General features: G+C 44.7%; 5 protein-coding genes across 5 annotated transcripts, besides 10 other annotated features; 3 read left to right on the top strand and 2 right to left on the bottom strand.

Annotated features, from left to right (window-relative positions):
- Nucleotides 1–1,685: part of a mobile genetic element that runs on past the window's edge.
- Nucleotides 1,670–2,413: a mobile genetic element.
- Nucleotides 2,414–4,393: 1,980 nt separating this feature from the next.
- Nucleotides 4,394–4,453: a microsatellite.
- A 215-nt stretch (nucleotides 4,454–4,668) lies between these two features.
- Nucleotides 4,669–4,701: a microsatellite.
- A 799-nt stretch (nucleotides 4,702–5,500) lies between these two features.
- Nucleotides 5,501–5,530: a microsatellite.
- Nucleotides 5,531–6,124: 594 nt separating this feature from the next.
- Nucleotides 6,125–6,151: a microsatellite.
- A 433-nt stretch (nucleotides 6,152–6,584) lies between these two features.
- Nucleotides 6,585–6,617: a microsatellite.
- A 270-nt stretch (nucleotides 6,618–6,887) lies between these two features.
- On the top strand, nucleotides 6,888–10,143 carry ACLA_012670 (SMEK family protein; the record flags this gene model as incomplete). Its single annotated transcript, XM_001274264.1, has 8 exons — nucleotides 6,888–7,001; nucleotides 7,123–7,219; nucleotides 7,314–7,395; nucleotides 7,453–7,502; nucleotides 7,586–7,912; nucleotides 7,979–8,779; nucleotides 8,853–9,020; nucleotides 9,083–10,143. The coding sequence occupies 8 exons, from the start codon at nucleotides 6,888–6,890 to the stop codon at nucleotides 10,141–10,143; spliced, it is 2,700 nt and encodes an 899-aa protein (XP_001274265.1).
- Nucleotides 10,144–10,733: 590 nt separating this feature from the next.
- Nucleotides 10,734–10,762: a microsatellite.
- Nucleotides 10,763–11,132: 370 nt separating this feature from the next.
- Nucleotides 11,133–11,157: a microsatellite.
- A 272-nt stretch (nucleotides 11,158–11,429) lies between these two features.
- On the top strand, nucleotides 11,430–12,740 carry ACLA_012660 (bifunctional triacylglycerol lipase/ester hydrolase; the record flags this gene model as incomplete). Its single annotated transcript, XM_001274263.1, has 4 exons — nucleotides 11,430–12,020; nucleotides 12,110–12,297; nucleotides 12,378–12,610; nucleotides 12,679–12,740. 4 exons carry the CDS (start codon nucleotides 11,430–11,432, stop codon nucleotides 12,738–12,740), a joined length of 1,074 nt encoding a protein of 357 aa, XP_001274264.1.
- Nucleotides 12,741–13,061: 321 nt separating this feature from the next.
- On the bottom strand, nucleotides 13,062–14,057 carry ACLA_012650 (Dcp1 family protein; the record flags this gene model as incomplete). Its single annotated transcript, XM_001274262.1, has 1 exon — nucleotides 13,062–14,057. One exon carries the CDS (start codon nucleotides 14,055–14,057, stop codon nucleotides 13,062–13,064), a length of 996 nt encoding a protein of 331 aa, XP_001274263.1.
- Nucleotides 13,518–13,559: a microsatellite.
- A 749-nt stretch (nucleotides 14,058–14,806) lies between the features above and the next one.
- On the top strand, nucleotides 14,807–17,938 carry ACLA_012640 (phosphatase family protein; the record flags this gene model as incomplete). The annotated part of the gene is made up of 1 exon (XM_001274261.1): nucleotides 14,807–17,938. The coding sequence occupies one exon, from the start codon at nucleotides 14,807–14,809 to the stop codon at nucleotides 17,936–17,938; it is 3,132 nt and encodes a 1,043-aa protein (XP_001274262.1).
- Nucleotides 17,939–18,525: 587 nt separating this feature from the next.
- Nucleotides 18,526–20,059, bottom strand: ACLA_012630 (uncharacterized protein; the record flags this gene model as incomplete). Its single annotated transcript, XM_001274260.1, has 2 exons — nucleotides 18,526–19,558; nucleotides 19,629–20,059. 2 exons carry the CDS (start codon nucleotides 20,057–20,059, stop codon nucleotides 18,526–18,528), a joined length of 1,464 nt encoding a protein of 487 aa, XP_001274261.1.
- Nucleotides 20,060–20,260: the final 201 nt, after the last annotated feature.

The raw sequence follows: 20,260 nt of genomic DNA, 5'->3' as shown, positions 1-20,260 counted from the left end.
TTACTAAATTAGTCTACTACTACTAAGATACTATTAAAAGCTTCTTATAAATTTACTATAGAAGTACTTATAGGGAGATCTATAATTAGATCTATAGTAATTTAGATCTAGATATCTATAGGGGTAGGTATAGGCTCTAGTAAGTCCTACTACTTATTCTAAATCTATTATAATCCTTAGCACACCCTATAAGCTATATAGTATTTATAGATAAAGTTCTTTACTTCTAGCTACTAGAAGTATCTTAGGACTAACTCTCTTATTCTTTATTCTATAAAGTAGCCTATAAAGGGGTTATTATAGAGTTTTATAAGGATACTTAATCTTAAGCTATAATAATCTAGGATATAGAGTAAGCCCTTATAATAGAGAAGCCCTTTATAGCTTATCTAATATAATAATTTATTCTTTATATAATAGAACTATAATAATTCCTTTATAGCTCCTGCCTATGCTATATAGACCTTCTTTATAAGTTTATCTTATATAAGTAATCTTAGTAGTAAAGTCTGAATTTCTATAGAGGGATCCTTTATATAAGGGCCTAGCCTCTAGATACTCTTATAGATACTAGCTCCCTAAGCTAGTCCCTCTTATAAGTTTACTATCCTATAGACTAGTACTATATAAACCTCCTATTCTATATCTTCTAGAGTATTTACCTTAGTAGGTTCTCTTTTATAAAATATTAACTACTATCTTAGTATATTAGGGTCTCTATCCTCTTAGTCCTAGGTATTAGCCTTTATAGCCTCTCTCTTATAGTTAGCCCTTTATAAGGGTCTATCTATAGGGTTCTTCTTTCTAGTATAAAAGACTATCTTAAAATTAAATACTATAAGTATTTATAACTACCTTATCTATCTTTATAATAGTTAGGGTATAGTCCTAAAGTAATAAAGACTATTATAATTAATAATAACTTTAATAACTTCTTATAAACCCTCTAGGTAGTGGCACTACTCCCTAAAGGATTCTATTATTATAAGGAGTTCCTAATTATAGATATTATAGTTCTTCTCTATAGGTTGCATCTTCTATAAGAAGAAGGCTACTAGCTATTAATAACCCTCCTTACTTAGCTATAATAGTATCCTATAGATAGCATATCTAGATATATCTATTTCTATCTATAAGTAGTACTTCTTATAAAAATAGGTAAGAATAATCTACTCTATAAATACTTTCTTTAACTTATTAAAGATATTTACTACTTCTAGAATTAAGAACTCCTTTCCTAGAGTCCTCCCCTTACTCCCTAGGCTAGGTTTTTATAGGAGGTCTAAGAGGTATACTAAAAAGTATAAATATCTCTTAATAAACCTCCTATATTAGTTAGTAAATCCTAGGAATACTAGGATCTCCTTTATAGATTCTGGCTATAGCTATTCTATAATAGTATTAATCTATAAAGATTCTATTTCTAGATCTTCTAGTATAATTATATAGCCTAAGAAGTTAATTCTCTTTACTATAAAGAGATACTTACTTAGCTTTATAAATAGTTCTACTTATTAGAGTTAGGCTATCATAAAGTAGATATACTTATAGTGCTTCTTCTTATCTTATAAGAATATTATAATATTATTAATATAGACTATTATAAAGATATCTAGATAGTTACAGAATAGCTAGTTTATAAAGCTCTAGAATATTATAGGAGTATTAGTAAGCCTAAAAGATATAATAAATAATTTAATAATCTATACTTTATATAAAAGGCTATTTTCTACTCCTACCTCTTTATAATCTTAATCCTATAATAAGTCTTATAAAGATCTAGCTATATAAAAATCCTTCCCTCTATAAGCCTCTTAATAATCTCTAGAATAAGGGGAAGTAGATAGTAATTCTTTAGGATAATATAATTTAGATTATAATAATTAATATATAGCTAGAGGGTACTATCTTTCTTCTTTATAAAGAGGATTAATACTTTTATTACTAACTTTAACTCCTAGATCTACCCCTTTATAAGCATTATCTAAAGATACTTATAAAGTATTATTAATTCTGCTAAAAAAGAATTATAAAAAGATCTAAAGGGTGGTTATTTCTCTTCCTTTAGATCTATCTTTAGATCTATATCTTTATAGTATAATAATAATTCCTAAGCCTTCTTCTCTAAGAAGACTATATAAAAGTCTATAAGCTAGTCTAATATAGAGTTCTTATCTTCTACTACCTTCTATAGGGTTTCTATAACTTATACTATTATAATTACTATATCTTCTACTTCTATAAACTCTTCTACTAAGACTAAGTAAATTTATAGAGCTAACTCTATACTGAAGATTACTCTATCTTCTCTCTAAAGAATTATAGGATTATACTACTTTAACTATAGCATCCCTAAGATAATATAATTTATATCTAGAGATACTACTATAAGCTCTATAAAGAGCTACTTTATTTTATTATTATCTCTAACTAGGATAGTAGCTTCTACTACTCCTTTATTTCTTATTTCTTATAAGGTTAATATCTCTATAAAGACCTACTATAGTAGGGTATACTAGTTATTTTCCTTAGCTAGTATTATAGGGATAAGATTAACTAAGCTTCTATTATTAACTAGTATTTATAAGACTAGGTCCTCCCCCTTCTCTTCTATCTAAGTCTAAAGAAATATACTTAGATAGAAGAGTAAGAGTCTATAATACTCTTTATTCTACTCTTTAGTAATAATAATAGTAACTAGTTATTTAGCCTTTATAGGGCCCTCCTATTTAGGCTTACTTAGGTAGTATCTTATAATATATTCTTTCTTATTATAATTAAAGTAGATCTATAAGGTGCTAGAGGTATAAGACTATAGGCCTTACTTTTTTATAAATAGTATAATTATAGTAGGTCCTATTATCTCTATCTTCTTAATAATAATATAGTCTATAAAGGGCTTCCCTAAGTTTCTAGAGCCTTAATAATCCTTATCTTTATATAAGGAATCCTAATAAGTATTCTATTCTATACTTAAATATAATCTTATAAGTAGAGAGACTATCTCTTTCTTAGATTTTAGGAACTCTAAATATTTATAAATCTTCTACTTAAATACTATAGAGAAGAACTTAAAGAAGAGGTATAATTATACTTTCTTTATATTCTTTATATTATCTCTAATTTTAATCTATTACTTATACTACCTCTATTAGTATATATAATCTATTTCTCTTTTATAAGACCTTATCTAAAATATTTATAATTATGCTTCCTACTTATAATTCTCTAGATTATTTAATTATAATTCTAGGAAAATATAGAAATCTTTCTACTCTTAATTATAAAAGTTCTTAGATATCTTACTCTACTAAAGGTTAGAGAGAATATAGTCTAGATAGATTATTATAATCCTAGTATACTTCTCCTTATCCTAGCTATTAGCTTTTATAGTAGACTCTTAGCTTATGATAAAGGCTTAATATATTATATAATTATAGGTTAAGTATCTCTTAGACTTAGGTAAGGATTAGATTTAGATATTAATCTTCTTTATAGATAGTAAGGATAATTCCTTTTATTCTTAGCTTTATAGGTACTTTTTAAGGCCTATACCTAGATTATTATAAAGTTTCTGAATTTCTTATAGAAGCTATAGTTCCTATTATAAATACTCTTTTATAGAGGTTACCCCTATTAACTTTAGGTCTACTAGAATAGAAGAGTCTTATAAACCTAGCTTACTCTTAGAGTCTTCCTCTTTATAGGCTATCTCTTTTCCTACTATTTAACTTTATATAGTTATAGAGGAGGATTTACTAGATAGTTCTAGTCTAACTAACTCCTTTTATAATACTATTTTCCTAATAGACTAGTTTAAAAGTTTAAGTAATAAAATATAAGGATTTATAATCTATAAGAATTAGAAACTAGTATAAAAGAAGAATAATTATAAATAGATTTAAATATAGATATCTTTATTTAAAGAGATTATTACTAAACTCTAAAGTTTAGTAGTTATAGGCAGGGTTTATATCTTTATAGGTTATATAACTATTTATATAATCTCTTATAAGGAGCCTTCTCATCATTAGGTTCCTCTGCAAAGGTAGCTTTAATATAATACATAATAGACCTTCGCAAACCTTACATCACATGAGCCATACCCCATACATGTGACCACCAAGACCATTAATAAGTATTTATAGCTCATGCAACCTAAAATATTACTATACTATCTTATCTGAAATCTAAATACTTATATTATTTTATCTAAAAATCAAATATAGAGTACTTTAATAAACTTAAGAAATCTTAAAGTTAACTACTTTCTAAGTACTTAAAAACCTAAGTACTTAGAAATTACTTATTATTTATTTTTTTATTTATATAGAAAAAATATAATATGAAGTAACTTATTATACTTATAAAAGATAATAGATATTATTATTTTAAGTACTTAGAAATTACTTATTAACTATTTAATAAGTACTTTCTAAGTACTTACTAAGTAGTTAATATAATTATCTTTTACTATAGTTATTAATATATATATCTTTAGTAGAGAGAGTAATATACTTATTTAATATAGATTATAAAAAACCTAATTTTAAGTACTTTCTAAGTACTTACTAAGTAGTTATGATAATTATTTTTTACTATAGCTATTATAATATATATTTTTAGTAGAGAGAGTAATATACTTATTTAATATAGATTATTAAAAATAATTTTAAGTACTTTCTAAGTAATTTCTAAGTACTTAAAAATTATTTATATACTTATCTTTTAAAATAAATTCTAAGTACTTTCTAAGTACTTAGGTTTTTAAGTACTTAGAAAGTAGTTAACTTTAAGATCTCTTAAGTTTATTAGAGTATTTAATTTAGTAAAATAACAGAAAGGATAGTGCAAGCTAAAATCTGTTTTAGTATAGTAAAGGATAGTGTAAGTATTATATGACTTATTCTTATAATTTATAGATTTACCACTCACCAGAGTAAAATTATGAGCTCATCCGACCTGCAACCACGTTCAAACTTCAAAGCCTGGTTATGTCAGCAGCCTGATATCATGGAGGTCTTGGTCATGTGGTATGGAGTATACCCACACTAATGCCTGAGGCAGAGATCTCCCCCCCCCTTCCCCCCCACTCTCCCGTCATGCCAGAGTTAATGAATAACAGACTGAGAGTCTGAGTGGAATGAAATGAGAGTTCATGAAACAAGAGTTAGTTAGTTCATCATGTCCCTCCAAATGAACCTATCAATAAGGATATTGTTGACCATGCCATACTTGCTGGCTCACAGAACAGAACAAATCATGATCACCCCATTTCACAAGCCCTGAGCTTGCCAATGGCATTGGGCCTGTTTGATGGCATCATCCACATTACAGTTTATGGTTCTTGGAGGTTTGAAAGAATATAGGTAATATATATAAAGTATAGAATATAGATAAAATACCCCACATTTACAGTACACGCGATTGATGCCCAACGCATTGCATGGCGACAGGGGGTTGGCTGTCAGTTTGCGGAGAGCTAGCTCGCATTCATCTGGATAGATAGATCATAGATAGATAGATAGATCGAAAAACAAAGGGGTAATTATGCACGACTTACGTAGGTGTAAGGCAGTGTCAGACGAGAGTTTTGAAGTGAGATTTCCATGGATACAGTAGACTTTTTTTAAAAAAAAAGATGGACGGGTTCCTTGTGTTCCTGAGAAACTCTAAGCGGCCATGAACGATAGACTGTATAAGCTTCTTTAGTCCCGGGGGCTTTAGGCGGGCCCGTCCCCTTGGAGCGCGTTCTTTGCTCTCTAGTCACCTAGTGAGGGTCCTTTAGGTACCTCAGTGCTTAGAGTTGGACTTGGATTACTGTATGATTGTATCACTCTTGCTGCTTAACTTCTTCTGGTTTGTCACTTGAGGATCACTCCATCTCTCAAACTTATTTTTAGTACCAAGGCTACAGGCCTACATAACAGTACAACTCTAGTCTACAAGGCATCCAGGAACTGGCTCTCAGGTTCAAAGGCTATGTAGTCTTAAGCCTCAAAGGTGATCGCATGTCATCCCCAATCTCTCTCTATTCTTGTAGATCCCTCAGGGTAATAAGGTACCGATTACCGAATCGTTCTGCCTCTCTAGAACTGATCAACAAGTGCTGACCTCCAAAAAGATAATAGTAATAATAATAATAATAATATGTCATTCCAAGAAGCATTCCAGAACACTTCGTTGTTGTTCCAAATTAGTCTCTCCATCTGCCTTAGCAAAGCAAATCTTATCCTTCCCACTTTTTAACTTAACAACGGGTCCAGAATCCAGATCTTATCCTATCCTTATCAAATTCTCCCCCTTTCCCGCGAGAACTCAGCCCGTCGCAACGACAAGCAACTCACGGACCAGCCTTGGTGTTTGTTCTTCGTTCCTTCGGTCGCGTGTTCTAGTTACCTGCGAACAAATTTTTCATCGCCTCTTTTCTTCTGGCGCTCACTGTAACCCCCTCCCCCAGAGAAATAGATAAAGAAAGAGAAGGGGACAACATATGAAAGAAAAAGAAAAATAAAAAAGGAAAACGAGCAGCCGCCGACCGCTGCCGAGGCCGTCAGGTGGTCCGACCCCCAACTTCGTTCAGGATCATCATAATTATAGTCATCATCATCATCGTCCCGCCGCAGAGTCACAAGCTGCGCGTTATCCGTTCGTCGTCCTTCCCGATATCTCCCATTTCCGCATCATCTTTCCGCCCGAAGGAAATTCCGTCTTAACCTTCCATCCTTCTGCTTCCTGCTAATCTGCGCATTCCCTTTGTCAAGCTCTGGGACAAGGTAGCGGCCGTCCTCTCTCTCCGCGCTTTTTGTGGCAGTTCTCGCGCCGGCACACTCGTTCCTGAGCTGTCTCCGGTCTGAAGAGACGCCACCTCTCCTTTCTGTCACATCATGGCGTTGGACTTACAACCACCCAACGATCGGAAACGGGTCAAGGTCTACGAGCTGAGGGATAACGACTGGTTTGATCGAGGGACTGGATTCTGCATGGGACAGATTCTCGATGTAAGTTTCTGTTACCGCCGCGCGACAGCGTCACCCGATCATCGGCGCGAAGGCCCTGTGGGCCTTCGCGCTTCGACGATTCTTCGAGAAGCACGACTGACATCGCGTTTTCTGTTCACAGGACGAACCGCGGATATTCGTTCAGTCGGAAGATGAACCCAGTCGTGTACTACTGGAGACGAGAATCTCCAAAGATGACGGCTACCAAAAACAACAAGGTACGCCCCCCCCTCGCCTATATACAAGCCTACCATCGCACGCCACCTTGGAGCAGGAGGAATTATCAGACTAATGCTCGTGCGCATCAACCAGAGACCTTGATCGTATGGACGGAACCCAATGGAACAGACATGGCATTGAGTTTTCAGGAAGCGGAGGGCTGCGCGGCAATCTGGTAAAGCATTCTTGCAATGCCTACCGTCCCACCTTTTTCTCTCTGACAGACAACCAGGAATTTCGTGCATAATGTCCAGCAACATCTACACAGCTTGGCAGCTGCAGGTCCGTTCACTTCATTCCACCCGTGACAGACCACACCCATAGCTCCGTGTGCGGTGACTTACTGTGGCTTCAATTGCGATTAGATGACGCCTTATCCGATGACCTTGAAAACTACCAGTCAATCATGTTGCCTCCCCCCGAGCTCGGTAACCTCCTGGAAATCGATCATGTCATGAGAGCCGCGAGTATCACGCAAGCCGGTCGCGATGCGCTGTCGAAATTTGTCATCCGCGACGGGTACATCCCGAAGCTGATACCGCTGGTCACCATGGCGGAGGACTTGGAGAGTCTCCCGGACCTGCATCGCCTCTGCAATATCATGAAATCGCTTATTCTACTCAACGACAACACCATCATTGAGACTGTGGTTACAGATGATATTATCTTGGGAGTGGTAGGAGCGTTGGAATGTGCGTGACTCCATTTTTTTTTTCTCGGGCTCGTGCGAAGGACACGATTGACTAATGATTCTCCAGACGATCCCGATTTCCCTACCCACAAAGCCAATCACCGTCAATACCTCGCAGATCAGACCCGTTACAAGGAAGTCGTTCCCATCAAAGATCCTCTTATCCGCCGCAAAATCCGTTACACCTGGCGCTTGCAATACTTGAAGGACGTCGTGTTGGCTAGGATTCTGGATGACCCAACTTTCTCGGTCCTCAATTCTCTGATCTTTTTCAATCAGGTTGAGATTGTGAATCACATCCAGTCGAACGGGCCCTTCTTGAAAGAACTCTTCTCGGTCTTCGATCCGCGCAACGCAGATCTGAGGCGCAAAGATGACGCTGTGCAGTTCCTCCATCAGTGCGCAGGAATTGCGAAGAACCTACAAGCGCCAGCACGCGCCACTCTGTTTGCGAACTTCATCAACCATGGTCTTTTCGCCGTGATTGCATTCGCCATCAAGCACCCCAATCCGGCCATGCGCACGACAGGAGTTGATCTCCTCGTCGCCCTCCTCGATCACGATCCCATTATGATGCGCGGATATATGCTCAAGGCCGTCAACGAAAAGAAAACACCTCTCACCGATACCCTCATCGACCTTCTCCACGCTGAATCCGATCTTGGCGTGAAGAATCAGCTTGCAGACGCCATCAAAGTTCTGCTGGATCCGCAAATCCCTCTGCCAGATACCATGGGTCGGGCTGGTCCCGACTATTTCTCCAAGTTTCGCCCTAACATCCTCTCGGATGCCTTCATGCAGAACCACTTTGATGAATCGGCTAGGAGGCTATTTCTACCCCTTAAACGCCTCGAGGATCGTACAGATGGTAAACCTCCCTCCTTCCGCAGAAGCTACTGGTCAATTAGCCTTCCCCTTACTGACTCTCACTCTCACTTTAGTGAATGACCTTACGTTCCAAGAAGTATCGCTGTATTCACATCTGGTCGACATCCTTACATTTTTTGTTCGCCAACACCTGTACCGAAGTCGCAATGTCATTCATAGCGAGTCTCTTGCTCCCCGGATCGCCCAGTTACTGAGAATACCTCAAAAGCATCTCAAACTGAGTGAGTTCTACGCTCTATCCCCTCCTTGAAGCCAGGAATCGTCTAACGTCATTTTCTCCTAGCCGCATTGAAATTCTTTCGTACTCTTGTCAGCCTGCAGGACACGTTCTATCAGGCGCTGATGACGCACAACAACACTTTTGGGCTGATCTTGGATATTGTTCACGAAACGATGCCGCGTGACAATCTACTCAATTCAGCATGCCTGGAACTTTTCGAGTTCATCAAGCGCGAGAACATCAAACCGATCGTCCTCCACGTCGTTGAGAAATATCGTGAAAAGATCAAGGACATCACCTACGTTGACACATTCCAAAGCCTAATTCTCCGCTATGAGCAAATGCAGGGATATGGCGCAGAAGCCGACACAACGCTTTTATCGCAAGAAGAGGAAGCTCGAAGGACGCAAGCGAACGGCCAACGCTGGCAAGGGGTGAGGGAGATGGATGCTGCCGAGGAAGAATACTTCAACACATCTGACGACGAAGAAGAGGTAATAGCTCCCACGAGGATGGAGGGTTTTGTACATGCTAACTCCTGTTCTCAGTGGCAGCAAGACAGCCGGAGAGATAGTGCGCTGGCAGTCAACGCGCAGAATGGCGCCGCCTCGCCGCCTGTAAAACCCCTGGTCGATTACCCAGACGATGACGAGGACGAAGATGCTATGGATACTAAACCAGAATCCGAGCAAGCGCCACAGGAGGAAGAAACGCATTCCGAATCTTCCTTGGAGACGGCGTCAACCCCGGTGTTGCTTGCAATACAGACTCCTCCAGAACGATTATCAGAGAAGCGTCGGCGTGAAGAGGAGGATGATGATGAGCTGGTCAAGCTCACTTCTGGGCCGAAGCGAAGAAGCTCCGTAAGTAGCAACTCCAGTAGTGCTAGTCTTTTTCGAAGAAAGCGAGGCATGTCAGTTGGGACTCTTTCCGCCACGGACAAGGGATCAGCCCAGAACCTACCGAGCAGCGGCGGTGCTAGTGCAGCGCCTAAACGGATAGCCATCAATATTGGCTCGGCAGTCAAATCATCTGCTCTAGAGACCGAGTCAAGTGAGTCTGCCGCAACAGATGCAAACAACGAGAAAGAAAATCGGGCCGAGAACCCGAATGAGGACGGTTGAGGACACCTTTCTTGTCTAGGTCCGTCTCCTTTCTGGCAGTGATGATTATAAACTCGTCTTTCTTTTTCGCTTGAGCGTCATGCTTGCTTTTCAAGCCACCGTATCATTTGTCTGTTTTGTTTTCATGAGTGCTCAAATTAGAGATACCAGATGCCCGCGATAATCCTCTTCTTGCCCGCTTTTCTCCGTTTCGAATTGTTTCTTTTAACCATCATGTTCCATTGTATCCTTTTCCTCCTCTTCTCTTTTCTTTGATACATTTGTTTATATCTTTGGTGGTATCCTTAGACTTCGTCTGTTCACTGTTTGTTATTTTTCGGAGATCATGACACTCCGTGTCACCTTAACCCGTGTCTAATCCTGGCTGGTTTGACTTCGATCTAACAGATAGTGTGCCTTTTGGTTGTTTGATGATATCACGGAGTTGTCTTTCCGCTTGACTGTTTTTGTCTCCTCTCATGTGCGTGTGCAGGTTGATTTGACCATGGTCGGCGAAAATAGGGATTGAAAGTCAAATGAATGTATCAGCACATATTGTTCGCTGTTCCCCTGGGCGTTTCGAAATCTGCAATGCGCTGCGGATTCTATTGTTTCTTTTCTTTTCTTTTTCTTTCCTTTCCTCTGTCTCTGGGGCTCTTCACAATCTCTTGTTCACTTGGGGGGAGTCTCGGGCTGGACGAAAATGAAATGCAATGAATGGGTGTATGTACATCTCAGGCTGGGAAATGGAATTGTTTTTATAGGCTTTTTATAGGCCGTGTCTTGCTTGCTTCTCTATGCCGAGAGATGGCGATAACTGGGTTGATCGAGTATCGACAGATATATGTTTGATGCGTCTCGTGATTCATAGCAAGGGACCGAATAAACCTGCGACATTGTAAGGAAACCATTGAAGTCAATAAGAAATATGTCTTCTAGGTGAAGTTGATCGTTTATCTGGGTCGCATCGAATGATCAAATCGGCTCTTCTCCGTGAAGATCTTCATCCACACGATCACCATCACCATCACCATCTCAAAATGCACGACTAGACTTGGACCTGAGTCAGTTTCAAAGCATGTACCGACATTGAATTGATCGTGATGCGTTGAAGCTGATATTTTCACTTATATTGACTGTACTCCTATTTGATCTCATCCGATGGGAAGTTCAATTGTTCCCCCAATACACCAACAACATCGGCTCAATCGGCGCTCATCCATTCCTGCTGTCTATCATTGTATCATTAATACTCCATGCTCTACAAACACACAACTCGCCGAGTCTACCATACATCACTACGCACCATGTCAGCCCATCACCGACCTCGTATCACACCCGACACCTTTCTTCACACCGTCTCGCTCCCAAACCGCACAGGCCCCATCCAGCCATCTCCCCCCATCACAATATTCCTGATTTCAGGAAACCCTGGCCTAATCAGCTACTACCACACCTTCCTCTCTCTCCTCTCAGAGAAACTAAATCAGAAACTAAAATCACACACCACCAGCCAAGTCCACCCCCCCAGTTTTCAGATCTACGGCCACAGCCTGGGCGGCTTCGCGCTACAGACCCCACAACACCCACACCCGTGCGACTACGACCTCGAAGACCAAATCGGTTATGTCCAGGGTAAACTTGACGAGTTCCTCTCCAGCCCGGAGGGCTGCGGATCCAGTGCTGCTGAAGGTAAGTCCAAGGTGATTCTCATCGGCCACTCTGTGGGCTCGTACATCGCCATGGAGATCCTGCGGCGGCACCGCGAGCGCGCAGCCAGCGCTGCTGCTGCTACTGCTCCTCACGGCTCCACGGCCTCCTTCGACATCATCGGCGGCATCATGCTTTTCCCAACGGTGATGGACATCGCCAAGTCGCCCTCGGGGCGGAAGTTGACGGTGAGTCTTGCACCCGGTGCGGCGCAACTGCCCGGCGGTACACCGCGTGAGAGAAGGAGGGACCCCAAGCCAAGCTGACTCTGTCCTAGCGGTTGCTGTGCGTCGTGCCCCAGCTTGCGCTGGTCGTGGGGTTCCTGGCGCGGGTGCTCGTGGCGCTTCTTCCGGCGTCTTGGCTGCGCGGGCTCATCCGGGTCGTGATGGGCTCGGCGATGCCGGAAAACGCGGTCGAGACGACGGCGGCGTTTGTCCAGAGTAAGACGGGGGTGAGGCAGGCGCTGTGAGTCCCACTGCCTTCGCATTAGCCTTCCGCATCGATATGCACCTGAGCGATTCTTTCGCCACTAACTTGGAGGATAGACACATGGCTGCCGATGAGATGCGTACCATCACCGCGGATAAATGGAGCGACGATGTCTGGGGCGTGTCGACGGCTGATGAGCCGCTGGCGCGGCTGGTCTTCTACTTCGGCCGGAACGACCACTGGGTTGCGGAGCGGACGCGCGACGAGATCATCGAGCTTCGGGGCCGTGTGGAGGGCGGGCCGACGATGCTGGTCTGTGAGGATGGGCTGCCGCATGCATTCTGTCTGAGTGAGTTTTCTTTTCTTCTTGGGTTCTGGGTCTGGTGAGTATGGGTGGCGCTGACACTTGGGTCCCAGGGCATAATGAGGTTATGGCTGGGAAGGTCGCGGACATGGTCATGGATATTGTGTCGGAGTGAGGGTGGGTGCCGTCTTGATAGAATAGATGTAGAGTATTTGTCATAGGCGACCTATAGATCGGAATGGTTCAAGGATTGACTGGCGTCTGCACAAGTTGGGGCCAGGGGGTACTTAGACGGGCTACACTGACCTACACATGCTACGAGTAAATCTATACACTAATAAAACCAGACAGCCTTACCATATTAAGCTTACAAAGGTTCCTCATCATATGGATCGTGAAATAGTTGGGTATCTAAACCGATATAACGCCACCCCTCTCCCATCCTCCCATGCAGGCATAGAAAGAAAACAAACGAGGAATTACTGCGAAAATGCCCTCAGGGATTCCCCTGATACGCCAATCCTGCTCTCCGGAACAAATCCCCCAGGACATCCTGACGCGGCTGCGCTTCCGCCGGCGGCCGCTCCGTCGGGGCGTGCTGCCACTGTGGGAAATCGAGATTGTGCGCATGCACGCTCCATCCGTCGTCCTGCGCTCTCTGCTGACCAAAGAGATCCTTCAACGAGATCTGCCGACCCATCGGGACACTGGAGTGCATTTCATCCGCCGCCGCCTCTGCCGCCGCAGCGGCGACATGGAGCCCGTTCTGGCGCATCGCTTCTACCCGCTCTCGCGCGAGCTTCAGGCTGTGGCCCGCGTGCACTGCGCACTCGCGAATCACCTGGGCGTTGATCGTGCGCGTCTCCGCCGTCGAGTTGGGAGGCGGCTCCGAGTAGATCCAGAGGCCGTAGATGCGCACGTCGGCGGTGTTCGCGGCTTTGTTGGTCATCTGGTTGGTGTTGCTGGTGTTGCTGTTGCTGCTGTTGTTGTTGTTCATGCCTAATTCCACGCCCATGTCGTAGTCAGACTTGATAATGACATATTCCTCCGTAAGCTCCACGTTGTCCCCGTCGGTCAGGAGGATATCGAAGTTGTTGAGCCCCCGGCGGTTGAGCACGAACACGCTGTATCGTTCCTCGCCTAGGCTCCCCTGCACCAGCTGGCAGACAAACAGTGACCCCTCGACACCCGTCTTTTCCCACTGTCGGCTTGTCGGGTTGAACAGGTACACGACTGCATATGGGGCGAGAGACAGGATCGAGTTCACGGAGGGGTTGTGACGGCGGAGGACGGAGAGATTCAGCTCCTCGTTGGAGCGCAGGGGTGGGGGAGGCGCGGGTGCTTCTTGCTGGTCGATCTGTTGCTGCGTGTCGGAGAAGTAGTTTGGATAGTCGGATTCATAGTCGGAGGGTTGCGTGTATTGCTGATTGTTGTTGCGGTGGTTATTGCCATTGCTGCCGTTGTTGGGTCGTCGAGGTCTGCGAGTCGCCATGATGATGTGTCCACCCCCTGTCAGAGCACAGAGCAAGCTTGATCGGGTGTTAAAGACGGTAGAAGAATATTTTAAGAAATGATCAGAATTGAGGATGGAAATTCTTCGAAAGGGGATACAGACGACTGTTGGATGGCGGAACAGCAGTGACGTTGCGGAGAGAAGAAGAATAGTTTAACGAGAGGAAAGAAGCTTTGCTCAATGAACCCCGCGAACAACTTCCGCCCAGCAGCTTCACTTCACTGCCATCTCTGTGGAGAGTTTGGGAGTCAGTTCGGCTGTAATCGAATACTTCTGTTTCTGATTAAACTTCTTACCTTCCAGGATAATTTTGCGATTCAGAATCATAGTTCACCCATCCGAGGGACAGATCGATCGCCTTCCTTCTTGTCTTCGCCTGTCGTCATTCGTACCGACCACTTGCCGCCATTCCACTCTGCGACCTCACTCTTTTCCCTTCGCCAAACCAAAAGTTTCCTCACGTCCTCGCTACAAATCCCAGGATGCTCGGACGAGTCATTGTCTTCTAAAGAATATAAGGTTGCTTCTCCGATACGAGTCCTAATGACCTAGATTCGTCACGCGACGCCCCGGTTGCATCCAAACCTCTTGCGCCTTGTGCCCAGAAATAAAACTCCTTGGGAAAAAGGACCGCTGATTCTCAGTTTCTTACACAAGGAAGAGAATATATTTACACAAAGGGACATTACATTTAAAATTATGCTCGGCGTGTCAATTCTGTGATAAGAATGAGTCTCACCACCGAACAATCGGGGTCGCAACCGCCCGTCTCTTCCATCCCCGGAGGTTATCATAGCGACAATGATAGCAGCTCGTCCAGTCACCACCAAGACTCTTCATATGACCCATTTGCGCTCCCTAAAGCCGTCAGGGCGAGGAAGTCGGAATATACGCGCGAGCAGACATTACGTGTCAAGGTCGGGACCTGGAATGTAGCTGCTATCCAGGGTACAGAAGCAGACCTGGGGAAATGGTTCGTGCAGCGGAAAGGGATATGCGAACATCTTTCAGGGTTACGAATGCAGAACTCGCAAGACTTGCCTGGCGGGACGGACTATGATTCCGAGGATTCTTCAAAGGATCGTGAGCGCCGCCAATCCAAGGGAAAGGAAATCCTTCACATGCCTGCCTATTCCCCGGAAAAGGTGGGGCTCTATGTCCTCGGATTACAGGAGATTGTCGATGTTTCGTCACCAGCGGAGACGTTGAGGCCGTATGTGGACCCGTCAGCGGCAAATAAATGGAAAGCGGCGCTTGAGAAAGCTCTACCGGAGGGATACAAGCTCGTCGCAGAGACTCAGCTGGTCGGGCTCTTGCTTTTGGTATATGCAGCGCCTTACTTGGTAGGAAGTATATCATCGGTCAGCTCCAGCAGTGTGGGTACGGGTCTTTTGGGCTACATGGGCAACAAGGGCGCCGTTACGACGCGGATAATGATTGGCGAGACGACTTGTCTTGCTTTTGTCAACTGCCATATGTCTGCTGGTTCGGACAAGAATAGTCTAGAACGCCGCAACTGGGATGCGGCTCAGATCACTGGACGAACTAGATTTGACCCTATCGATCCCGAGAAGGGTCTGAGGGTGGACCCAACAGACAGCCTCGGGAGGGAGGATTTTGGCTTTTGGTTTGGAGACCTGAACTACAGGCTCGAAGATATCCCAGGTGATGATGTGCGACAAGTGCTTGCGCGGCACACGGAAAATGAATATGATATGAAGCATAGTATGCCGCATGAAGAACCACTCCCAGCATTGACTGATGAGGATGTCAATCCACATACTGATCCAGCTTCACTTCAAACCACAATATCCTCCCTGTTGCCTCACGACCAACTTCGCATACAAAAAGCCAAAAAGAAGGCTTTCCACGACGGTTGGCGAGAAGGCGAAATTTCATTCCTGCCAACGTATAAGTACGATGTAGGCAGTGTGGCCAAGTTTGATTCGAGCGAGAAACAGCGAGGGCCAAGCTGGTGCGATCGAATCTTGTACCGCACACGCCAGGATATTGTGAGATACGAAAAGGCAACCAGGGACGCTGAGGAGGCGAGGAAACGGGATGAAGAAATGAAAGCTCGGGGCTTGGACAAAGCTGCTGCAGATGACAACGTGTTGTTTGACTACGATCCAGACGTTGATGGCGCTGACAGTGGAGACGAATATGATCCTGACAAAGATCACTTGAGCGACAGTGCTTCGGTGTCGTCACATACCACTAAAGACGATACTATTCGGCTGGAATATTATATGTCACATCAAGGCATTCTCTCATCAGATCACAAACCATTAGTTGCTGGCTTTACGATCAAGTATGAAAGTGTCGACCCTCATATGAAAGCCAAGGTGCATCAAGATGTTGTTCGGGAGCTTGATAAGGCTGAGAACGAGTCTCGTCCAAATTTGACAGTCGTAGTTGATACTTATGGAGACGATCTTCAAAAGTCCGAGAGGGACCCCAACGCGGTAGACTTTGGTGATATTCTATTCGATGTGCCTATCACGCGCTCATTGACAGTCGCAAATACTAGCAGCGTGCCAGCGACCTTTCGCTTTGAGAAGCCCGACAGGCAAGGTGACCATCAACGGAGCACGCCATCATGGCTGGAATACAAAGTCGATGTACCCAGCCAGGATGACAAGGGCAAGGACAAAAAAAGGAAATCGGGAGAGCGCACTCTATTCCCGGGTGAACTGGCGAACATCGACATCGCAGCCCACATCCACAACATTGAACATGTTCGTCTACTCAACGATGATGTTGTTAAATTAGAGGACATCCTTGTCCTTCGAGTGGCCAACGGTCGAGATCATTTTATTTCTATCTATGGACGGTGGTTACCCACCTGTTTTGGTCGAAGTGTGGAGGATCTTACCAGAATGCCTGAAGCGGGTGCGCGAAGCCTTCTGGGAAACCCCCCCGCGAAGGAACAAAACGGAGAATCAGGGCGCCTATCGGCTCCGAGGGAGCTATTTCGTCTGACTGAGGCTATCTCAGAGCTTTCCGAGCGTGCTATTGCCGAGTGGGGCATGACAAGGGGCGATTCTGGGGAGGACACGCCACCCTGGCTCAGAGATCATGGGGCCGGATGGCCTTTTGATCCAGAGACTTGGACATTGAAAGACAAGGAACAGAGATTGCCTCTCTTAGCGGCAGTCCGCGAAGCTTTGGACTGTAATAAAGATCTTAACTCTATCTTCGAACCCGAGGTGCCGTCGCTGCACCGGTTAGAAGTCCTGAGTGAAACCTTGCTGGTTTTTCTCGGCTCGCTAAGCGACGGGATCGTCACGGCTGCCGTATGGGAGAAGATGGACCAGCAGATCCTGACTCGGGAGAAGCGGAAGTCGCCTCCCCTTTCCTGGGACGAAACCCAAGCCTGGGTCCTGGAGGAACTCGCATATTCACCCGCCCACAGCGTCTCTTTCACATTCGTCACCTTCATGCTCGCGCACATCGCCAACGAAATCGCCCCGTCCCCATCCACGGCACCGGCGCTCCCCGAACTATCGGGTCGAGAATCCGAAGACAAGAAAAGGGAAAGTATCGACTCTCTGAAGAAAGGCCCCGGCCCCAGTCCATCCGGTACAGCGAACTCCGCCTCGTCAGGTGGCATCCAGCGGCCTCCGCGCGTCTTGACAGCATCCAATCTCTCGAACCTCCAATTCAACGCTGCTCACCGCCGACAAGCGGTCGAGACCACCTTAGCATCGATCTTCGCTTCTGTCCTCATCGTTTCGAAAACGGTGCCGAGTAAAGACAAGGAGCGCCGAGCGCTGGAAGACAGAAAACGTAGTATCATCGAGCCGTTTCTGAAAACGTTCGGCGTGGATAGTCTTGGGCCGTCAGGCGGTGTTCCATGAGGTTCTTATCACTATTGCTCCCCATACTTTGTTTCCGGTTTGATTTTCCCTGCGTTGGTTGTATAATCCATGATTCAAGAGGGATGGTAACATAGAATTCTGTATAGACATTGAGGTCTATTGTATATATTATTATTCAATTGGGTTAGATCAAAGTCTTCACATGTTGTACTCTCTAGAAATACTGCAACTTTCAGCTGTATTGTGTAATGTTAATTGTGTGTCTCTCCCTATTAATATATACTCTAAACTCCAACATCCTTCGAGCACTTCAAGATACCACGTCAATGCTTGGATGTACATAGCAAAACAAATCTTTCCCAGTAAAAACCGAAAACCGGAATTAATCCCTCAGAGGAAACTACACGATCTCCCCATTCGTTCATGATGCCTTGGAAACCCCGGCTTCGAAACCCGCCTATTTGAAATCGGCATTCATAACAACAAATAACAATATGATCGCATCCTGGCTTTGTATGACGGAGTATATGCTCAAAGGAGAGAACGTGCAAATAGAACTGCAAAGAAAGAGGTCATTAAGTCAGGTCTTGAATATGTGTCACGAATCTCCCTATCTGGTACTTTCATTACTGGTACTCCCGAATCGGCGGAAGTCCCTTAGCACCGCCCAAGTCCTGCAGAGGAGCCCTTCTCAGCCGTCTTGGAGGGGTAGATTTCACTTCTCGTGGGGCCTTGCCCTTGGGCGACCGTCGCGGCTTCGCGCCGAGCAAATCCTTGCAGTACTGCAAGCATCGCTTGGAAAGTTGGAATGGAAGAGCGGCCAGGGACATGGAGACTTGGATCGGGAGTAGAATAATAGCATAACCACTATCAAGAAGGCCTGATAGAGCGTCCCATGGGCGACGCGTATTAGAGCGCTGGGCCGAGGCTGCGAGAGCAATCGCATCGTGGACTTGCGTTTCGAGGCCCTGGAGCCTTGATTCCGTCTGGAACGAGATGAGGGCTGTGCGCTTTTCGTAGCGCCGTACCGCGCGGTTGAGCGCTTCGATTTCCGGCTGGAAGCCTTTGCGAATGTCCGTGGTTGCTTGAGAGACTAGTGTCTGGAGATGTTCTTGGTCTTGCGACTGGCTTGATGACTCCGGTGTTGTCCGGGCTGCGGCTGCTTCGGCAACGTGTGCTTCGAGTTCCTCGAGGCGTTTGGTGAGGTCGGTGATCTTACTTGGATCTATCTTCTCTTCGCCGTCTGCTGATGCTGCGACGATACGCTGCAGGTGGAGGGTTCGAGCTTGCACTATCTTCAGCAAGTGGGCAAAGGGACGGATCTCCGCTGCCAACAGGAAAATAGTCAGGTTGTAGTTAGAAACCATGCCTTCGGAGGGCCGTGATAGTTTGGACCGGATGGTATGCAGAAGCCAGGTTCCGATCATGGGAAAGATGAAGCAGGACACGAGAGCGACAAGCTCATGAATCTGGAGCTCCCGACTGGCTGCACTGGCCGCGTCGGAGACTCGTGTTTGCTGTCGAGCTTCTTGCTCCGCAACACCTTCCTTGGGGTCGTGTGCTGCTTGCTCATCATTGGGTTCGGGCTGAAGCGGAGCATAGGCGGCTTCATAATATTGACTTTGTTGTCGAGTCGCTTGAGCAGAGCGATACCAATCCCTAGACTCCCAGTCAGAGGAGCGACCAGACATAGTACAAAAGGGGAGGGTGGGGGGGGTTTAGTCCTTACCATGGCAGTCTCATTGACCAGTTCAGGAAAATAGCAGCCAAGACCAGCAACGTAATATCTGTCACGACCGCACTCCCATTTTGGAAAAACACTCCTGCGATAGCAGGCAATAAAGCCAGGCCAAGAGGCGCCGATTGCCAATGCGATTCCTCGTTTGGCACACCCCAGTCATCTTTTCGAACCACGCGCGGAAACAGCAGATCATCTGTGGAGGAACGGATTGAATTCCGAGCTTCCGAAACCGAACCCGAGAGACTTGAATTGCGACGTTGATTTTGAATCTCGAAAGTGCCCTCTGCAAAAGTCGCAGCTCGTGTTGGGCCTCGATGTCGAAGATCCATTGCAGCAGCAGAGCCGGTAGCGTGGGCGTGGGGTTTGGCGCTATCGTTAGTAGCCTGGGGAGAGCCGGATCTTCGGGCTTGTTCAGACATGGCGGCAGAGGGAATTCCAGCTCAATCTCAAACCATGTGGCTCATACTATATCAACTCAAGGTTCGCGAGGCACAGGTCAGATTCACAACTGAAAGGGCAGCAGAGGAACTGGAATGTATGCCTCTGGTCACTGCAGCCTATTATTATCTGCAGGGACGTCGTGACCTTGGTTTTCAACTTGTAGCGAGCCAAACAATGCG

This window comes from Aspergillus clavatus, genomic scaffold, assembly GCF_000002715.2.
Source record: "Aspergillus clavatus NRRL 1 1099423829795 genomic scaffold, whole genome shotgun sequence".
NCBI lineage: Eukaryota > Fungi > Ascomycota > Eurotiomycetes > Eurotiales > Aspergillaceae > Aspergillus > Aspergillus clavatus.
This window is presented reverse-complemented; position numbering and strand designations above follow the sequence as displayed.